Source organism: Diplotaxodon limnothrissa, linkage group LG11, assembly GCF_057381915.1.
Source record: "Diplotaxodon limnothrissa isolate DT_005_m linkage group LG11, D_limnothrissa_male_GT1.1, whole genome shotgun sequence".
Taxonomy (NCBI): domain Eukaryota; kingdom Metazoa; phylum Chordata; class Actinopteri; order Cichliformes; family Cichlidae; genus Diplotaxodon; species Diplotaxodon limnothrissa.
The window spans coordinates 30,294,535-30,309,526 of NC_140606.1; the positions used below are offsets into that span (position 1 = coordinate 30,294,535).

The 14,992-nt window shown below is 41.8% G+C and overlaps 2 protein-coding genes across 3 annotated transcripts in view; both read right to left on the reverse strand.

The window, feature by feature from the left end:
* Positions 1-1,339: 1,339 nt before the first annotated feature.
* On the reverse strand, positions 1,340-10,106 carry nradd (neurotrophin receptor associated death domain). Its single transcript, XM_085365732.1, has 6 exons — positions 10,055-10,106; positions 6,110-6,242; positions 5,652-6,005; positions 4,602-4,806; positions 4,331-4,473; positions 1,340-2,118 (listed from the first exon to the last, which is right to left on the reverse strand). Exons 1-6 carry the CDS (start codon positions 10,091-10,093, stop codon positions 1,808-1,810), a joined length of 1,185 nt encoding a protein of 394 aa, XP_085221858.1. The 5' UTR covers positions 10,094-10,106; the 3' UTR covers positions 1,340-1,807.
* Positions 10,107-13,499: 3,393 nt separating this feature from the next.
* The window catches only part of nbeal2 (neurobeachin-like 2), a 32,374-nt gene continuing 30,881 nt past the window's right edge, over positions 13,500-14,992 (reverse strand). For both annotated transcript variants that reach the window (XM_085366597.1, XM_085366596.1), the window contains exon 55: positions 13,500-14,944. In XM_085366597.1, coding sequence (XP_085222723.1) covers positions 14,837-14,944 — 108 coding nt within the window. In that variant the 3' untranslated portion in view covers positions 13,500-14,836. The remainder of the gene's footprint in view (positions 14,945-14,992) is intronic.

Sequence of the window (14,992 nt, forward strand, 5' to 3'; positions counted from 1 at the left end):
CGCTTAGCCTCGAGAAACTAAATAAAAGGTGCAAGTTCCCCAGGCTGATTGTAGCAGATCTGCAGCATAAAGACTGATGTTTTATCGTCTGTATAATGCTACACTTGATTAGTAATTCCACAAAAAGCAAAAGAAGTTAAACATCAAAGTTAGACTTGCTTGCCAATTCATTAGTTACAGGTAGTGAGTACTGGAATGGACCTCATTTTACCTTCAGAGCTCAGTTTCCTGTTCTTAGCTGACTGGAGAAGCCTTCTGCAGCTCTAGCAAGGTTCAACATGTTGTGGATTCAGAGATGCTCTTCTGCATACCTTGGTTGTAATGAGCGGTTATCTTGTTACTGTTGCCTTCCTGTCAGCTGAAAGCAGTCTGGCCATTCTCCTCTGACCTCTGACATCAAACGAGGCGTTTTCGCCCAGAAAACTGTCGCTCACTAGATATTTTCTCCTTTTAGACCAGTCTCTGAACTCTGTGATTAAAATCCCAGCAAATCAGCATTTTATGAAATTGGCTGATTAGATACTTTTTCACTAAACTTACTTACTAAACAGTTATACCTAACAAAGTGGCTGTAAGGGTATTTGTTAAATGACAACTAGGCCACCACAGATATCTCATAGGTTTTATTTACTTTCTGACTTGAAGTGGTGTTAAAATAAATACAAAAACAAGGTGTCAAGCTGAACACAAGGATTAATGTTGAGAACTTTTTCTACATTTTAAAATGGAAAATTCCATCTGCATCTTCACAAATTTCCACTTTAATCCAGGACTTTACCAACCCCTTAACATTTAAAGCGTTTACAATTAAATGATGACTTGAATGATGACAGAAAGCGCTAAGAAAGTTGTTTAGCAGAATCTGACGGTGCTTGATATTTCCTCAGTGTAAATGACCACAGCTACTTTGTGGCTGCAGCAGAAAAAAAAAAAGATTAAAAAAAACCCAACAGAATAGGCAATAACTTTTAACAAACAACCTAGTGAGCAGTTCCTATCTACATACAAGATAAAAGTGTTCTTATAAAAAATATAAACTACAAGCAATAATGGGGACAATTACAGAGATATGACCTTGGTGTTCTCCTGAAGAAATCAGACCACATGCCCATTAAACCCGCACAAATGATCCCCTTTAGGAAAAGCCACATTATACTGGACAGGCAAAAAACATGCCAAAATCAGCTGTACCATAGTGGTTGCTTCAGTTGTGAGTCATAACAAAAAGGCTAGCCATACTAAAAACATGATGACGTAACCTGTGTGCATTTGTACAACAACGTGGGGCGGGATACATATATGTGAATATATATTTGGAGTTTTTTTACATAGGGATGGATCTAATTTATGATGTCTCTGAATAATAAAACTCATGCAACATGTAAACATGTTATTTCGCTTCCTGCCACTAACTAAATATTTACAAGACATAGTAGTGTGCGCGTATAAACAACACTGTAAATGCTCTTATTGTTGTGTGAGAGGAGATCTTTCCACGTCATCCCAGATGATCAGGTTGTTCTCTCACTGGTAGCATCAGTTGCAGTGATGAGATATACAACAGTTTATACCGTTAGCGTCCTGCTTATGTGTTGATAGGACACATTAACAGGAGAATCAGTCATGCAGTTAGAGCAATGTACAATCAAGTGGTGACATAAACTGGAGTAAAGGTTCAGAAGGTAAAAAAAAAAAAAAAGAGATTAAAAACCCATCAGTGGCAGAGGTGGTGATATCAGAGTACCTCTCATCATGTCAGAGTTTTTCACCTGAGTCTCTGAATTTCACACGTAGGGTCGAGAAGTTGTCAGACCACAGACACCCCCTGCACGGGACAGTTAAGAGCTGTTACTATGTCGGGCCTCTCGATGCGGGCCACTGCAGAGCACAGCAGTCCCAGAGTGGAGCCTTCTTTCTGGGCCCAGTTAGAGAGGAGTGTGTGGGCCGGGGCCTCTCCCCGCTCGAACAGATCCAGCTGTTCAGGCTCATAACCCAGCGCCGCACCAAGGTGCCTCCAGCCTCGGCCGCTTCCTTCTTGCAGGAGGCGCTCCACCTCTTCCTGTCTTTGTGGAGGTAGGTTCGTGTAAAGACGGCTGTCCTGCTTGTCTCTCATGTTACCTGTGAAAACAAAATCCAACCAAAGTTACCACATCTGTCCGAAAAGCAGTAGCAGTGCTTACAGTATATTATCAAAAGCTATAAATAATACCACAAACATGGGCGCTAGAATAATTGTGTCCTTTTAGAAATACCAAGTTAATTATTGCAAAATTAGGAAGTTTACAGTTGTTGTGGAAAACACTGAAAACTTAAAGGTGATACAGAGATTTCATCCAAACAAAGAGACTTTGTTTAGTTTTAGTGTTAGTTTCTGAAAGCCACAATGCAATACATGGCTTGTCTGCAAGACATCAGTCTGCAGACAAGCTTATATAAAACGGAGCTATGGTTATAATATAACTTTTTGAACTTGCTTTCATATATATTCAATCAAATCGCTTTTCTTAAATTAACCCCTGCAAAATACAGTTGCATTTTATTATAATAAAATAGTAATAATGGATGAACTTGAAAATGAAATTCCTCCTGTGGAAGTTTCCAAGCTAACCAATAAACGCGGCAAAGCTCATGGAGTTGTCTCAAAAACAGAGGAGGTTAGACCAAACACACGTGATTTAAAAGGGATTTTCACGGCACGTCAACTTCCAAGAGACACGGCAGGCGGCATCATGCATAACTTTAAAAACTCATCGGTAAAGCAGCAAACGTCCCTGGGCATGGAAGAAAGGTTTCGCCGAGAAGAATCAGATGTTTAAAAACAACAGCTGAGATAATAACATATGACTGATGTCTTGGATTGTCTGAGGCACCACGTCATTTAAAAGAATAACACAATGCGCTGAGTGGATAAACTGTAATCGCTCGACTTTCCAGCAAGAAATCATTCCTCGGCGTATTTCCAAGTTAGGACTGGTTCCTGAAATGTCCTCACTTCTCATTTAGAGGCACTGAAAATACTTTTCAGGCTTTTAAAGAAAGCAGCGTGAGCTGAAAGTGTTTGGTCACGAGGAATGAACTAAAATTCCAAAAGCGTGGGAGAAACAACAATAAACATTACCCTTTGGCCTTCTTCTCATCATTAAAGTCAAGCATTGTTATTGTTACTTAAAAACTTTAAAACTGTCAACCTGGTTGCATAAATATGCACACCCTTAACCTAATACTTTGCTTCAGTGACTTCTTATTTTAAAACACCATCTAGTCTTTTTAGGTAGAACTCTATCAGCGTGACACGTCTTCACCCTCCCTCGCGTTGTCTCCTGTGCACAGCTGTCTTCACGTCCGCCCACAGATTTCCTGGTGTGTTTATAGATGTCGGGCACGTCCAAAATTTTAATCTTCCCCTGCTGAAGTAATTCTTTTGTTGATCTGGATGTATGCTACGGGTCATTGTTGTGATGAAAGATGACATTCCAGCTGAAGCATGATGCTGCTGCTGCCATGCTTCAGCGTAGCTATTGTGCTCTTTTGGTGATGTGCATAACTTTGGACTTTTTTGCTGTAATTCCAAGTCTTGTCATTTTCCCACATGCTTTTAGGAAGACCGGATGTATTTTGTTCTGGAAAACTAGCAAGGCTTGGGTATTTTTCTCTGCAAGAAAAGGCTTCTGTGTTGCCACCCTACCACATAGCACAGACATATGAAGAATATGAAGATTGTTGTCACATGCAGTACACAACCAGATCTTGCCAGAACTTCCTGCAGCTCCTTTAAGGCCTCTTGGCAGCCTCCCCGACCAGTTTTCTTGTTATCTCTTCATCATTTTTTGAGGGGTGTCCAGTTCTTGATAAAGTCACTGTTGTGCCATATTATTTCCACTCGTTGATGACTGTCTCCATTGTGCTCAATGGTATATTTAATACCTTGGGGATTCTGTTGTACCCTTCTCCTGACTGATACCTTTCAGCAATTTGACAATTTGTAAACTCTCAGTGGCCCTTTTTGCCGTGACCAGATTAGTTTAACAAAATCGGTTGATTTTGGTTAATCCTCAGTTATATGAGGGTGTGCACTCTTATACAAACACACTACACATTAAGCAGTTTGCTTCTCATTTGAATTGCAGAGGTTATTCGTCATATTAAAGATGGAAAAAGCTCTGAAATTATTTATTTGACATCCCAAAAACCCGCGATGGGTGGAAAGGTTGGTTTTTTTTTGTATCCACTGTTCTCGGGGAGCTGCTAGATGTTTTAGCAGCATTTTTAGAAAGCTTGAATCATTTGAAATCAGTTTAATTTAGTTTCATAGCGTCTGTGGCTATCATACCTTTGCTGGGCTGGTTGTCCTGTAGGCTGTAAGAATCCAGAAATACACCACTGTCGCTCTGAAGCTTCTCTCCTTCTGGAGATGTTCCCAACTCTGCTGCATGGGCCTTAGAGAGCGCCTTCTTCTGTTTGCATGACCTCCAGCTGTGAAGACCACAGTAAAAACAATGATAGTTAATTACCCATTAGGTCCTATTTTTAATCACTGGGGGAATATGTACAGATTCTTATGCACATTTCAAAATAAGGACCCTTCTTCAGTGAAAACCTACCATTTATAAGCCACATAAATAAGCAAACCCAGCACCACAGCAGCCAGAACAGACACATATACAAGAATGTTGCTGTTGCCGCTCTCTTCCTGTGTGGTTAAATCAGTCGTTCCAGGAGCAGGACTGGTCTTCCCGTCCTCCGTTACGCCGGGCCACCGAGGAGCATCGGTTTGACCGGGGCGAGAGAGAATGTGCAGCTTCTTCTCTGTGAAGATTAGGAGATGGACATGCGCCACAGTGAGGAGCATTGCATGTGCACATTTTGCACGTCAGAACACATTTGCACACCATAAATTAGGACCAGATGTAATGATAGCCTCAGCTATCCCACTCCCCTGAGGTTTTCAGACCTTTCATTGCCCCCGTTTCCAGCCTGATTCTCCCTCCTGCCGTCTGCCTATTTTGGGATCAAACAGTATATCGTACTGTGCTGACCCACGAGGGGTCAAAAAGTCATGACTTATGGACCCACGGTGTGCACAGATGACCTAACTCCTGGAGAGCGGGTGTAGCCATTTGGGAGCGAGCAGACTTGCTGTCAGGGTCAGCAGCCTCGCTTGACCTTCAGGTTTTTGAGACAGTTAACCTAAAGACCTGTCAAGCTCATATCAATTGGACTACAGCACTTAAGTGGGCTCTTTTTCACAACTCATGTTTCCCAATTCACAGTGTTACAAAGTGAAGCGTAGATGCAGATGTTGACCACATGTCCTCATTTTTTCAGAGACTCTTCCGCTGCTTGTCTCCCCCTTCCCTTCAGCTCTCTCTTTCATCTTTTTTATGCACTATTGCCTGCATCAGATCTTTAAAGGATAAAGCTCTCATTATTCTGTATTTTCCAATTATCAGCCAGTTATAAAATCAAGACCCCAATCAACCCACTGGGTAATTTATTTTTAATATAATTTATTTTAATAACTTTTACAGCTGATAAAAGCCTCCCCCATGAATATTCATGGTTCTTGGTTTATTCTTGTTAAAAGGGAGTTTTTCTTTCCCTGTCCCTTTATGCATTTTATTTACCGAGTCTAAATCTTTGATAAAGCTCACCCATGCAGAGTGTGTCAGATTGGGGCAGGCAGGACCGGATCTCCACCTCATTTTCAGAGCACCGAGCGCAAGGCTGACAGGGACCTGTGGGACGAACCGCCTCCGAGAAGGTTCCAGGGCCGCAGGTGGCGCACACAGTGTCTCCCATAGAGCCACACTGCCGTACAAGCCCCTCACCAGGATTGCATTTGGAGCAAGGTGCGCACGAGCTGTACGAGCTCAAAAAGAAGTAGCCTTTGTCACATTCACACTGTGTGTTTTGAGTGGCAGAGCATGGAGAGAAAGTGGGAATACTGTGTGGACACCTAGCACATGGAAGGCAAGAGCCAAGGTCTTCAGATGAGGAAAATCTGCCTATGGGAAAGATTACAAACTCTGCGTCAAACTGGGTGAAGAAAATGATGAGGCACTTGAAACACGCTGAATCAGAGTAGTAACATTAGATTATAAGTGCTTACCCTCTGGGCACGGTGCACATGTGGTGTCCTTTTTCCCACATTCTACCTTCACTTCAAACCCAGGAGGGCACAGACTGCAACACTCCCCTGATTCAGTGAACTTACCGCTGGCACAGGCATTTCCAAGAGTAACCTACAGCAAAAGTGACACAGTAAGAAAAATAAGATACCCCTACTGGTTTTTTTTTAAGGCAACAAATCATACGTTTGGGCCATTTTTGGATATAAAGTTTTAGGACTGCACGATTGAAGAAGCAGCAAAGAAGATAAACTGTAAATGCCCCCCCCACACACACACACACCCCAAACCCGCCTTGTTTTTATCTTTCGATCTGCCTTGGTTTTCACCCATAAGTGCTCTTAATCCTTATCTGCAAGTGGGTAATGGAGGTCCCAGCTTGAGTTATGACATGACGAATAGATCAGACATTCCTAACAGCTTGTGCAGGGAGCGAGGGTGCCTGACAGGAGTTGCTGGATTTAATCACATGGCTTTAGGTCATTGAAAAGAATGAAACATAAAGGGGGAAGTAAAACAACCAGAAAAGGAGCGTGAAAGAAGTAAAAGAAAAAAGAAAAAATCTGAGTTTCTGCCTCTCCACTCATTCTAAATTCTGTGTGAATGAGCGCTCTCTGTGTGAATTAACTATACTGGTTGTGGCGGTGACTGGGAATAAAGGAGATGGCCCCAGGCAAGAGTGTCAGTTAACCAAGGCTGCTCAGCATGAGAGTGTCCGTTTGGGTAAGAGGAGCGCTTTGAAGTCACAAAGCCCCGCAGGTGTGTCTGTGAAGGTCAGTATTTCACTAACACGCCCTTCTCCAGGCCCTATGCAACGGCATCTTAAACATGCACACATATTTAAGGGAGATTGACCTACTCCGCCTGGGGCCTGACAAGAGCAAACAGATGTCTAACAACTAACCTCCTGCAAAGGAAAAAAGTAACAGCTAAACAACCTCAATGATGTCTCTCTTTGTTTCTGAAGTCTGCCAAGACACTCAGGAGACATGTGTGAACCTGTAGCCTCCAACAAAAGCCCCCCAGATAAAAACCACACACTCACGCACGGACACACACACACACACACACACACACAGTGGTGCGACTCCAGTCGCGAAACCCAAAATGTTCCGTGCTGATGATACAGGCGAATCGGCTTTGAAACTGTGCTCGACTCGTACCAAAAACAACAGCCGGTTTGACCGCACAGCTTACAGAGGAGCCTGATGATATCTGAACACCAGCCACACAACCCAGAACAGAGGCATTTAGGAGACTGGGGTGGTAGGATCCAGCAGGGAGGAATCAGGATATCTGAGTTGGCGTCATAACCACAATAACTTGTAGCACAGAGGTATCCTGGTAACCCTGGTTTGCCCTCTCCATGTGACTGATGAAGTGCTTAATAACCTTTTGGCCTCTTAATCTATCCTTTGGTAAATATTTAGTGACAGTGGCTCTGTTTTGTTTTTTGGCATTTTTTTGGTGTGTGTGTGTGTGTGTGTGTGGGGGGGGGGGGGGGGGTGTTGACCTCGAGCTTCAATTTGTAGCATTTTATAACGTCTGGTGTGGGTCTGGTTGGTGTAACTCGTTAAACTTGGCTGGGGGGCCAACTGTACGGAGAGCAGGCGCCGGCAAATGCTTGGCGCTTAACCCATTGGTCTCCAGTATACAATGAAAGATTTAATTCATGCCACACTGGAAACCAGCGGGAACTGACATCTACTCCTTACAGGAATAAATACCTACTCATTGTAAATTAAATAGTACTCATTAAGGGTAAATTGAACTTTAAGTACTAAGAGGAGTAAATTATACTTTTACAGGACAATGATGAGTTTCCTGTTTAAGTCTAGAAAGGAGACATAATAACAGAAAAAAAGATCTAAATTATTTGTTGCTTGTAAACTCAGAAGGCAAAAACTGTTATTTTTAGTTTCGTGCCACATAAATTGACACGCTTTGCTTTCTAAACATGTATATAACTTGATTCCATTTAATTATTGGCTCTTGTTAATCATCTTGCTACAGCTTGTGTGGCTACAACGTCATACCTTGTCATTATGTTCACTTTTCAAGCAAAGTTTAATTTCCCTCAGAGTCCTCTGGGTCTTATCTGTTGTACTGGGGGGTTATAAAGTCTGAGGGGAACCAAGCTGCAGTTGCTTTTTCCATCAAGGTAAGAAGCTGCAATCTAAAGGGATTCCCCAGTGAGAACAGACGGACCACCAAGGAGCACAGCTTTCAATGGGGCTCTCAACTCCACGGCTGCTGGAGTCACTCAGTCATCGGGGATCTCACACACAAACACACATACACAATTCATTTCAGCCGCCTCTCTGCCTGAAACATTTTCTGAAGTGAGCTCCCTTTTAAAGCCTGCGGATGTGAGTTTCCACTGTTAATCTAATCTGTGTGAAAATAAACATGAAAAGATTGCTCTTCGCCTGTGAAGATGCTGACCCATGATATTTCACAATCCGGCTGTGGCAACAACAGTGAGAGGTCTTTCAGCAGAGTCAGCCCAGGCTGAGAGGGGAAACCTGTCTGAGCAGCACATCTGTGCCCATTCCTGCTATTGGTGCAGTATGCAGGCAGCATGAGGGACAAATTAAAGGACACAGGGTTCCACCACAACCGTGATCCTAAATCAAACGAGACAGCGCGCGCAGATACACCAACTATTCATCTAACGGTTTTCAACTCTCACCAAAGTAAATGAGGTAATTAAAAGTACTAAATGATCCTGAAGTCTGCCTACTCTGTGGAAATTCAAATTAGGGTGGGAACACACTAAACTACCCCCTTGCATGCACACACACACAAACACCACAAACTGGGAGAAAATGATGATAATTGCCTTGCTCCACATATCCAGACCCCAGCAGTAGTAATAGACTAGGCCACATTTTCACCAGGAACTGCCACTAGCAACAAATGTATCAACGCGTACAGTAAACTAAATGGAAAATGTGTTGTAGAAAGAGTTAAGGTAGTAGAAAAACACCCAACTTCCACACTGAATCATATAGTGACTAATGAAACAATTATTTTTGGAAACAAAAGATTCCTTTTGTGTTTTTCCCAAATGAAAAGCATCTTAAATTCCACAAATTAATCCTACTGATATTATAATTATAAAGAGATACCTATCTTTTTTAGAACTAAAGCCTTATCTAACCACTTTGATCTAACAAAAGTGCTCTGACTCTTAAAAAGCATGTCTAGACAGGACTACAAGCCCCATGGGCTTTTTCAGGTAGATGAGTGTCAAATTATTGTCTGCAACTGTGAGGTAGAGGTTTTCTTTGCACCCTGATCCTGGCTTAATGGCATGCTATCAAACACCACCGAAACTATAATCTGTCTTTAAATCATACACCATTGATTTAAATGTGGCTGCTTAATCTTGATAAATGGTGTGCTCCTGGGTTTTGTTCCTGTTTTATGTGTTTGGTTCATTGTAGCCGGTGTGATGGGCTCAAAATGCGAAGTTTCGTGGGAAAACAATGAGATTGCAATAAATAAATAAATAAAAAAACACACACACAAGAAGAGGAAGAAATAGTGCCAAGGAGGTCTTCAGTAGGCTTCGTCTTAGCATGTGCATCTGAGAAATATGTTTACCACGGTTCGATTCCAGTTTTGTCAAGAGAGCCTTTCAAAGACGCACTAATTTTACTCTATTATCACCTCTGACGCTTATATTCACCAACATGTGTCGTGTGACAGCCCTGACGAAGTACGGTTCTGTGTTGTGAAACAGATTTCCTTTGGGAGCAATGGTGCAAACTGAGCTGGATTAAGTTTACTCAAGTTTAAACAGACCCCTGATGTAAAGCCACGAGTGTGGAATAAGTAAGAAACGCCTTATAAAACACGTCAAAGTGAAAATCTGACTTTAGCTCATGTGGTGGTAAAGCGTGCAATAAACTGTAGCTTACTTTTAACAGCAGAAATGCGCATACGACAAACGGTTTCATGTCTTCAGCTCCAAAATCCTCTTTGGCTTCGACACACACAGGGGCGTCTCAAAATCGTCCACAGAACAGTGTTTTCACTCTGCAGCCTCCAACAATGGCATGAAAAATGCCAAAACCTCAAGTTCCCCGAGTCTAGTTAAATACACCAACTTGTCCTAAAACGCGCTGGTTCCACAGAAAGGAGAATTCGATCATAGTCCAGTAACCAGATGAGGGTTTTTACGCGTGAGGAAGCAGTTTTAAAATGTGTATAATCCTTCGGTCTTCTCCGCGTAGCGCTGCAGCCCGATGCGTCTGTGTCAGTGCATTCCTCAATGTTACCTTAAAACAAAGTTTCTTCTGTCTCAGCTCAGAGGACGCACCAACTGCCACACTCCTGCAGCTTTGCAACAGATGAATCTGCTGCGAGTTCTCAGGAGCCTTTTCTCCTCCCATCGACTCGGCTTTCAGTGCGGCTTCGTGATTGGCTGCATCCCGGAGCTCGGTAACAAGTACAGACGATACAGGAAGGGAGAAAAGTAAAGGTAACCGTCATTGTTATCGACTGTGTGTCAATGTTATGTATCTAATGTTACGTGTCTACAGGCTCAGTGCACTAGCTTAAAAAGAGCAACCCCAAAGTTTCCAGTATTAAACACAATAATGGGACATTAATACATAAACAGTCTTGTTAATAAATGGGATAAAGGTATTAGTTTATAGACTAGACTGTTCAGATAGTTTGTACTGATATTTATTAATTTTTTCCAAAATTTTATTGTAATTATTGCCTCTCCTGTATTTATCTGTCTGCTCTTTTTGTCAGTTAGCCAACAAAATAAGACTTTACATGCAGATATGAAATGTGTTGCATTGTTGGATACTTTTTTTTAAATCTGAAGCTGAGTAATCCTAGTGAAAAATGCGTAAAAGCAGGACTTTACCGATCACGTTTTACTGCGTTAGGCCCTACAGGGATGCTCGCAAAGAGCTGTGATCAGTTGTTATCAGAAACAAAAGAGGGCATGCGAATCAAACAAGCGCCCTTAAGAAGAAGTACATGTTTGATCTCAAGTAATTCAAAAGATTAGAAAACCAATCCAGGCTAAATTACACACCTTGTAAATTCTAGAGAGCGCATCGCAGGGGGCCCGGAGACTTCAGAGGCAAACAAATGGAAAGATCTCTCAGACACAATACTACTTGCACTTCAAAGCCTGCCGAGAGATAAGAGGAGACTGAGGATGTTCCTCCTCTGATAAAATGCCAAAAAATATTTGAGACAAGCAGGGATCTCCTTTGCGTTCATTCATAACAACTGACAAAGTCTCCGCACTGCAAAAACCTCAATCTGCCTGAGGAATTCTTTTTTAGTTTTGAGTCTATATTTTAAACACGTCTTTTCTTTTCTTTTTTCACCCTATTAAATCTACTTTCGGCTGCATGTTTGTTTAAGTTTAAAAAAAAAGAAATTACGCCGGATGCCCTGCCTGACTCAAACTTCGGGATCTGCGTCTCCTTCAACCAAGGAACTTTAGTTTGTTAGGTGAATGTGTAAACCACCACAACGTAGAGCTACTATTGCCCTGCAAAATCAAGTAGATTTTTTTATCTTCTATGAGTTTATAATTGAGGCACTATGAGAGTGTGAATCAAATAAGCGCTCTTAAAAATACATGCATTGTTAAATAACGCAATACGAAGAAAAATAAAGTTTATTTCAAGACTGATTTAAAAATAAATAATATAAATGAGTTTGTAGTTACAGCAGACAAATCTGCCTCACTATGAAAACAAGCCTAAAAGTTTATTTTTATGGGGAACAGGTTCCAATAAGATTATCTTACTGGAACTAAAGAAAAAAAGTTGGGTTTTTTTTTTTTTAGGATTCAGTAACCATCCTTCAAAGCAAGTTTTATCATAAATCAGAAAAATAAACAGTCTTCATCAGTGTCTTCCCCCTTCACTTGTCTGCATTATCTGGCTGTAGGAGCACAAACTGCTTATCAGAGTTTGTTTGTAGTTATACATGACTGGGAATGATAAGGAAGCTATAAAAAGGAAAGAAAATGAAGTTCTTCTCCACAGGCCAAGGTGAAATGGACCAGTGGAGGAAAAAAAAGAAGAGGAGGAGGACGCGGGGGTTGGGATCTGAGGTCGTTTGAGCGAGGACTATTTGAGAGTTGTTGCGGTTCTTGGCAGGAACATCTTGAACAACACCAAAATTGCAGCATATCATGAAATCAATCCCCTCTGCCTGCCCTCAGGTCTGGAGAGGTCAGACGGAGATGCTGGCAGCAACTGGGAGCGAGGTGTTAATCCCTCCCTCCATTGTCAGAGGGACCACATCAGAGCAACTGCACCCTCCTACTACACTTCCCTTATTCACTGTGCTGTGGTTTGTATTTGACTGGAGGTCCACAGGTCAGTTTTACCACCCACCTCCCCCCTCCCAACCCTACTGAATTGTACCTCATAGAGGCGTTTATGGGGAGGCTGACAGGATGTTCGGCCCACCAGGAGATCAAAGTCACTTGAAGTAAATGCGCTCTTGCTTGCTGTGACCTTTTCAACTCTTTTAGGGTTAACATCACAGATGCATGCAAGGCTGGGATTATGGAGGAGCTGGATGAGCTACATTGTGGCAGCAGATCAGTTTCCTTCCTCCTGGGGTTCACACACACACACACACACACACATATACAAACACACACACACACGCACAATCAGAGCTCATTTTTCAGCCCTATCATCTGATCAACCTCAGGTAACAGGGCTGTTGGTTCACTGAAAATAAGACGATTGAAAGTAAGCATCGGGAAGGAGCAATACAACTTCTCACACTGAGAGCAAACAGAAACAATAATGTCTTTAAAGTTACAAGGAGCTGGACGTTTCTTTTACTAGAGCAATGCCACCACTTAATAACAGTGGGAAAGAGAAATGGATCAAGTCCAACTGCAACACGCATGGCGTTTCTTACGGATCACTTTGAATCCGAATGATTTCAACACCAAAATTAAAATACGTAAAATACAGCACGACTCAAAAGTGCTTTAGATGGAGGATCGGGACTGCAATGACTGCAAAGACGTACATCTAAAACTGATGAATTCAAAGTCTCTGAGAGTTACTGCATAGTTGTGTGAAATAATGCATTCGCCCTGGTTAGAGCAAAACGTCATAATATCAGTATTTGCAAGACGTGTTTTATTCACAGACTGTCTCAGCAATGCACAGCTTATACATTTATCCTTATCTTACTGCTGTGTAAATATGATTTTTAGACAGTCTGAACCCATTGAATCAAACAGTGGAGAAAAAGGTTGAAATGAGGAGTAAACATTTCATTTCAAATATAGTTTCCTTTACATTTCTTATGCATTTATTCAGAGAATCTCTGACAACTAGTCATTTTATGTGTGCAACATATTATGGGTATTGCTTTCACCCAGATAGTTCCCTTTGTCTTTCTCCCATTAATGACACTGCAAAACATCGACTTTGTTCCAACCGCAGTATTACAAAAAAAGAAAGAAAGAAAAAAGAAAAAGGAAAAAAAAAAAAGCTGGCAGGAAGTGAATTCCTCTAAAACTCACTGACAGACTTTCTACACACATGTTTCAGATGTTCTCAGTACTTCATAAGTGGTTTTACAATACCAGCACAGTCAACAGTTCATCGAATCCACGTCTGAGTCACAGTGGAGTAGAAAAGTGTGTTCAAAATGGATCAGCAGGGACAACAAATCTGACATATAGTGATTTTAGATTCAGTGTTTATACAAGGCCTTAGATGAAAAAGGCACTTTTGAGCTCAAATATAACAGGAATACAGTCATATGGTGAACAGAGTAGCAACAAAACCATTCCAGAAGAATTTATAAAAGCCTTAACGCTATCATGAATAAGGCAACAGAGGGCCCTGCATTTGAGGTTCATTGCATCCAAACTCCACATAGTTAAAAAAACGAATATACTTCACATACTTGACCATTAAAGCAGTTATTGCTTTAATTGTAACAGTCTTACATTACCTAGAGCCTTAAGGAATGCAGAGATTATAAAATGTGGTATCCTGGTGTATTTCTGGTGCTAGGATAAGGATCTTTCAACCACTAAACATTATAAAACGGCATTAAGTATACTAGCCTTGTTACCCCGTGTCTTTCTTTACAAAATCTGACCTTTTGTGGTATTACCAGTATTGCAATTTGGGAATCTCAAGCAACATCTACTGTAGTTTTTTTTTCAAGTTTTCAGGAGTTTTAAGAAGTTGCCATTGCCAAAGAATGGCTTTGGGACATTCAACAGTACAGGGATTGTAGCCGTGTCTCCGACAATAAAGGAGAAAAACATGGAGCCCGGGGAGTTCACAGCACGACTCGTCTTTGCGTCTGAGGCTGAATGTGGATCAGAGTGAGTCAGTCCCCTGAAATATGACTCAGAGCACATACAGTTCGACAGCAGTCCACAACCGCAAACACGGAGCTCTTCTCCATACACAAAACAAGGCCACTCTTTGGAATGATGCTGATTAAAAACAGTGTAACCATCAATGAAATATGCAATAAAATATAAAACCATTTAAGAGTAGAAAGTGCTCAGTGTATAGTTGCTCTCTCAGAGAGACAAGTGGCTGGCTGGAGAGCATAGTTTACTATTCTTTACAGTTTGTAAAGGACAGGAGGCCTTGTTGAGTCTCGCGAGCGTGTGACGATGCATCCTACAGAGTCCTCAGGGTTCCTCCCGACTGTCGCTCGTCTCATTTGCCAGCATTCTCTGTGGGATTGTACTCGGTTTCACCTGACGACACCTGAGAGATGCGGCGCGTGGAGCCCCACAGACGACGGGAGAATTGTCCTGAGCGAACCTGAAAGGAGGAGGGCCAGCACGTTAATCTTCACTTCTAAAAAGGCTC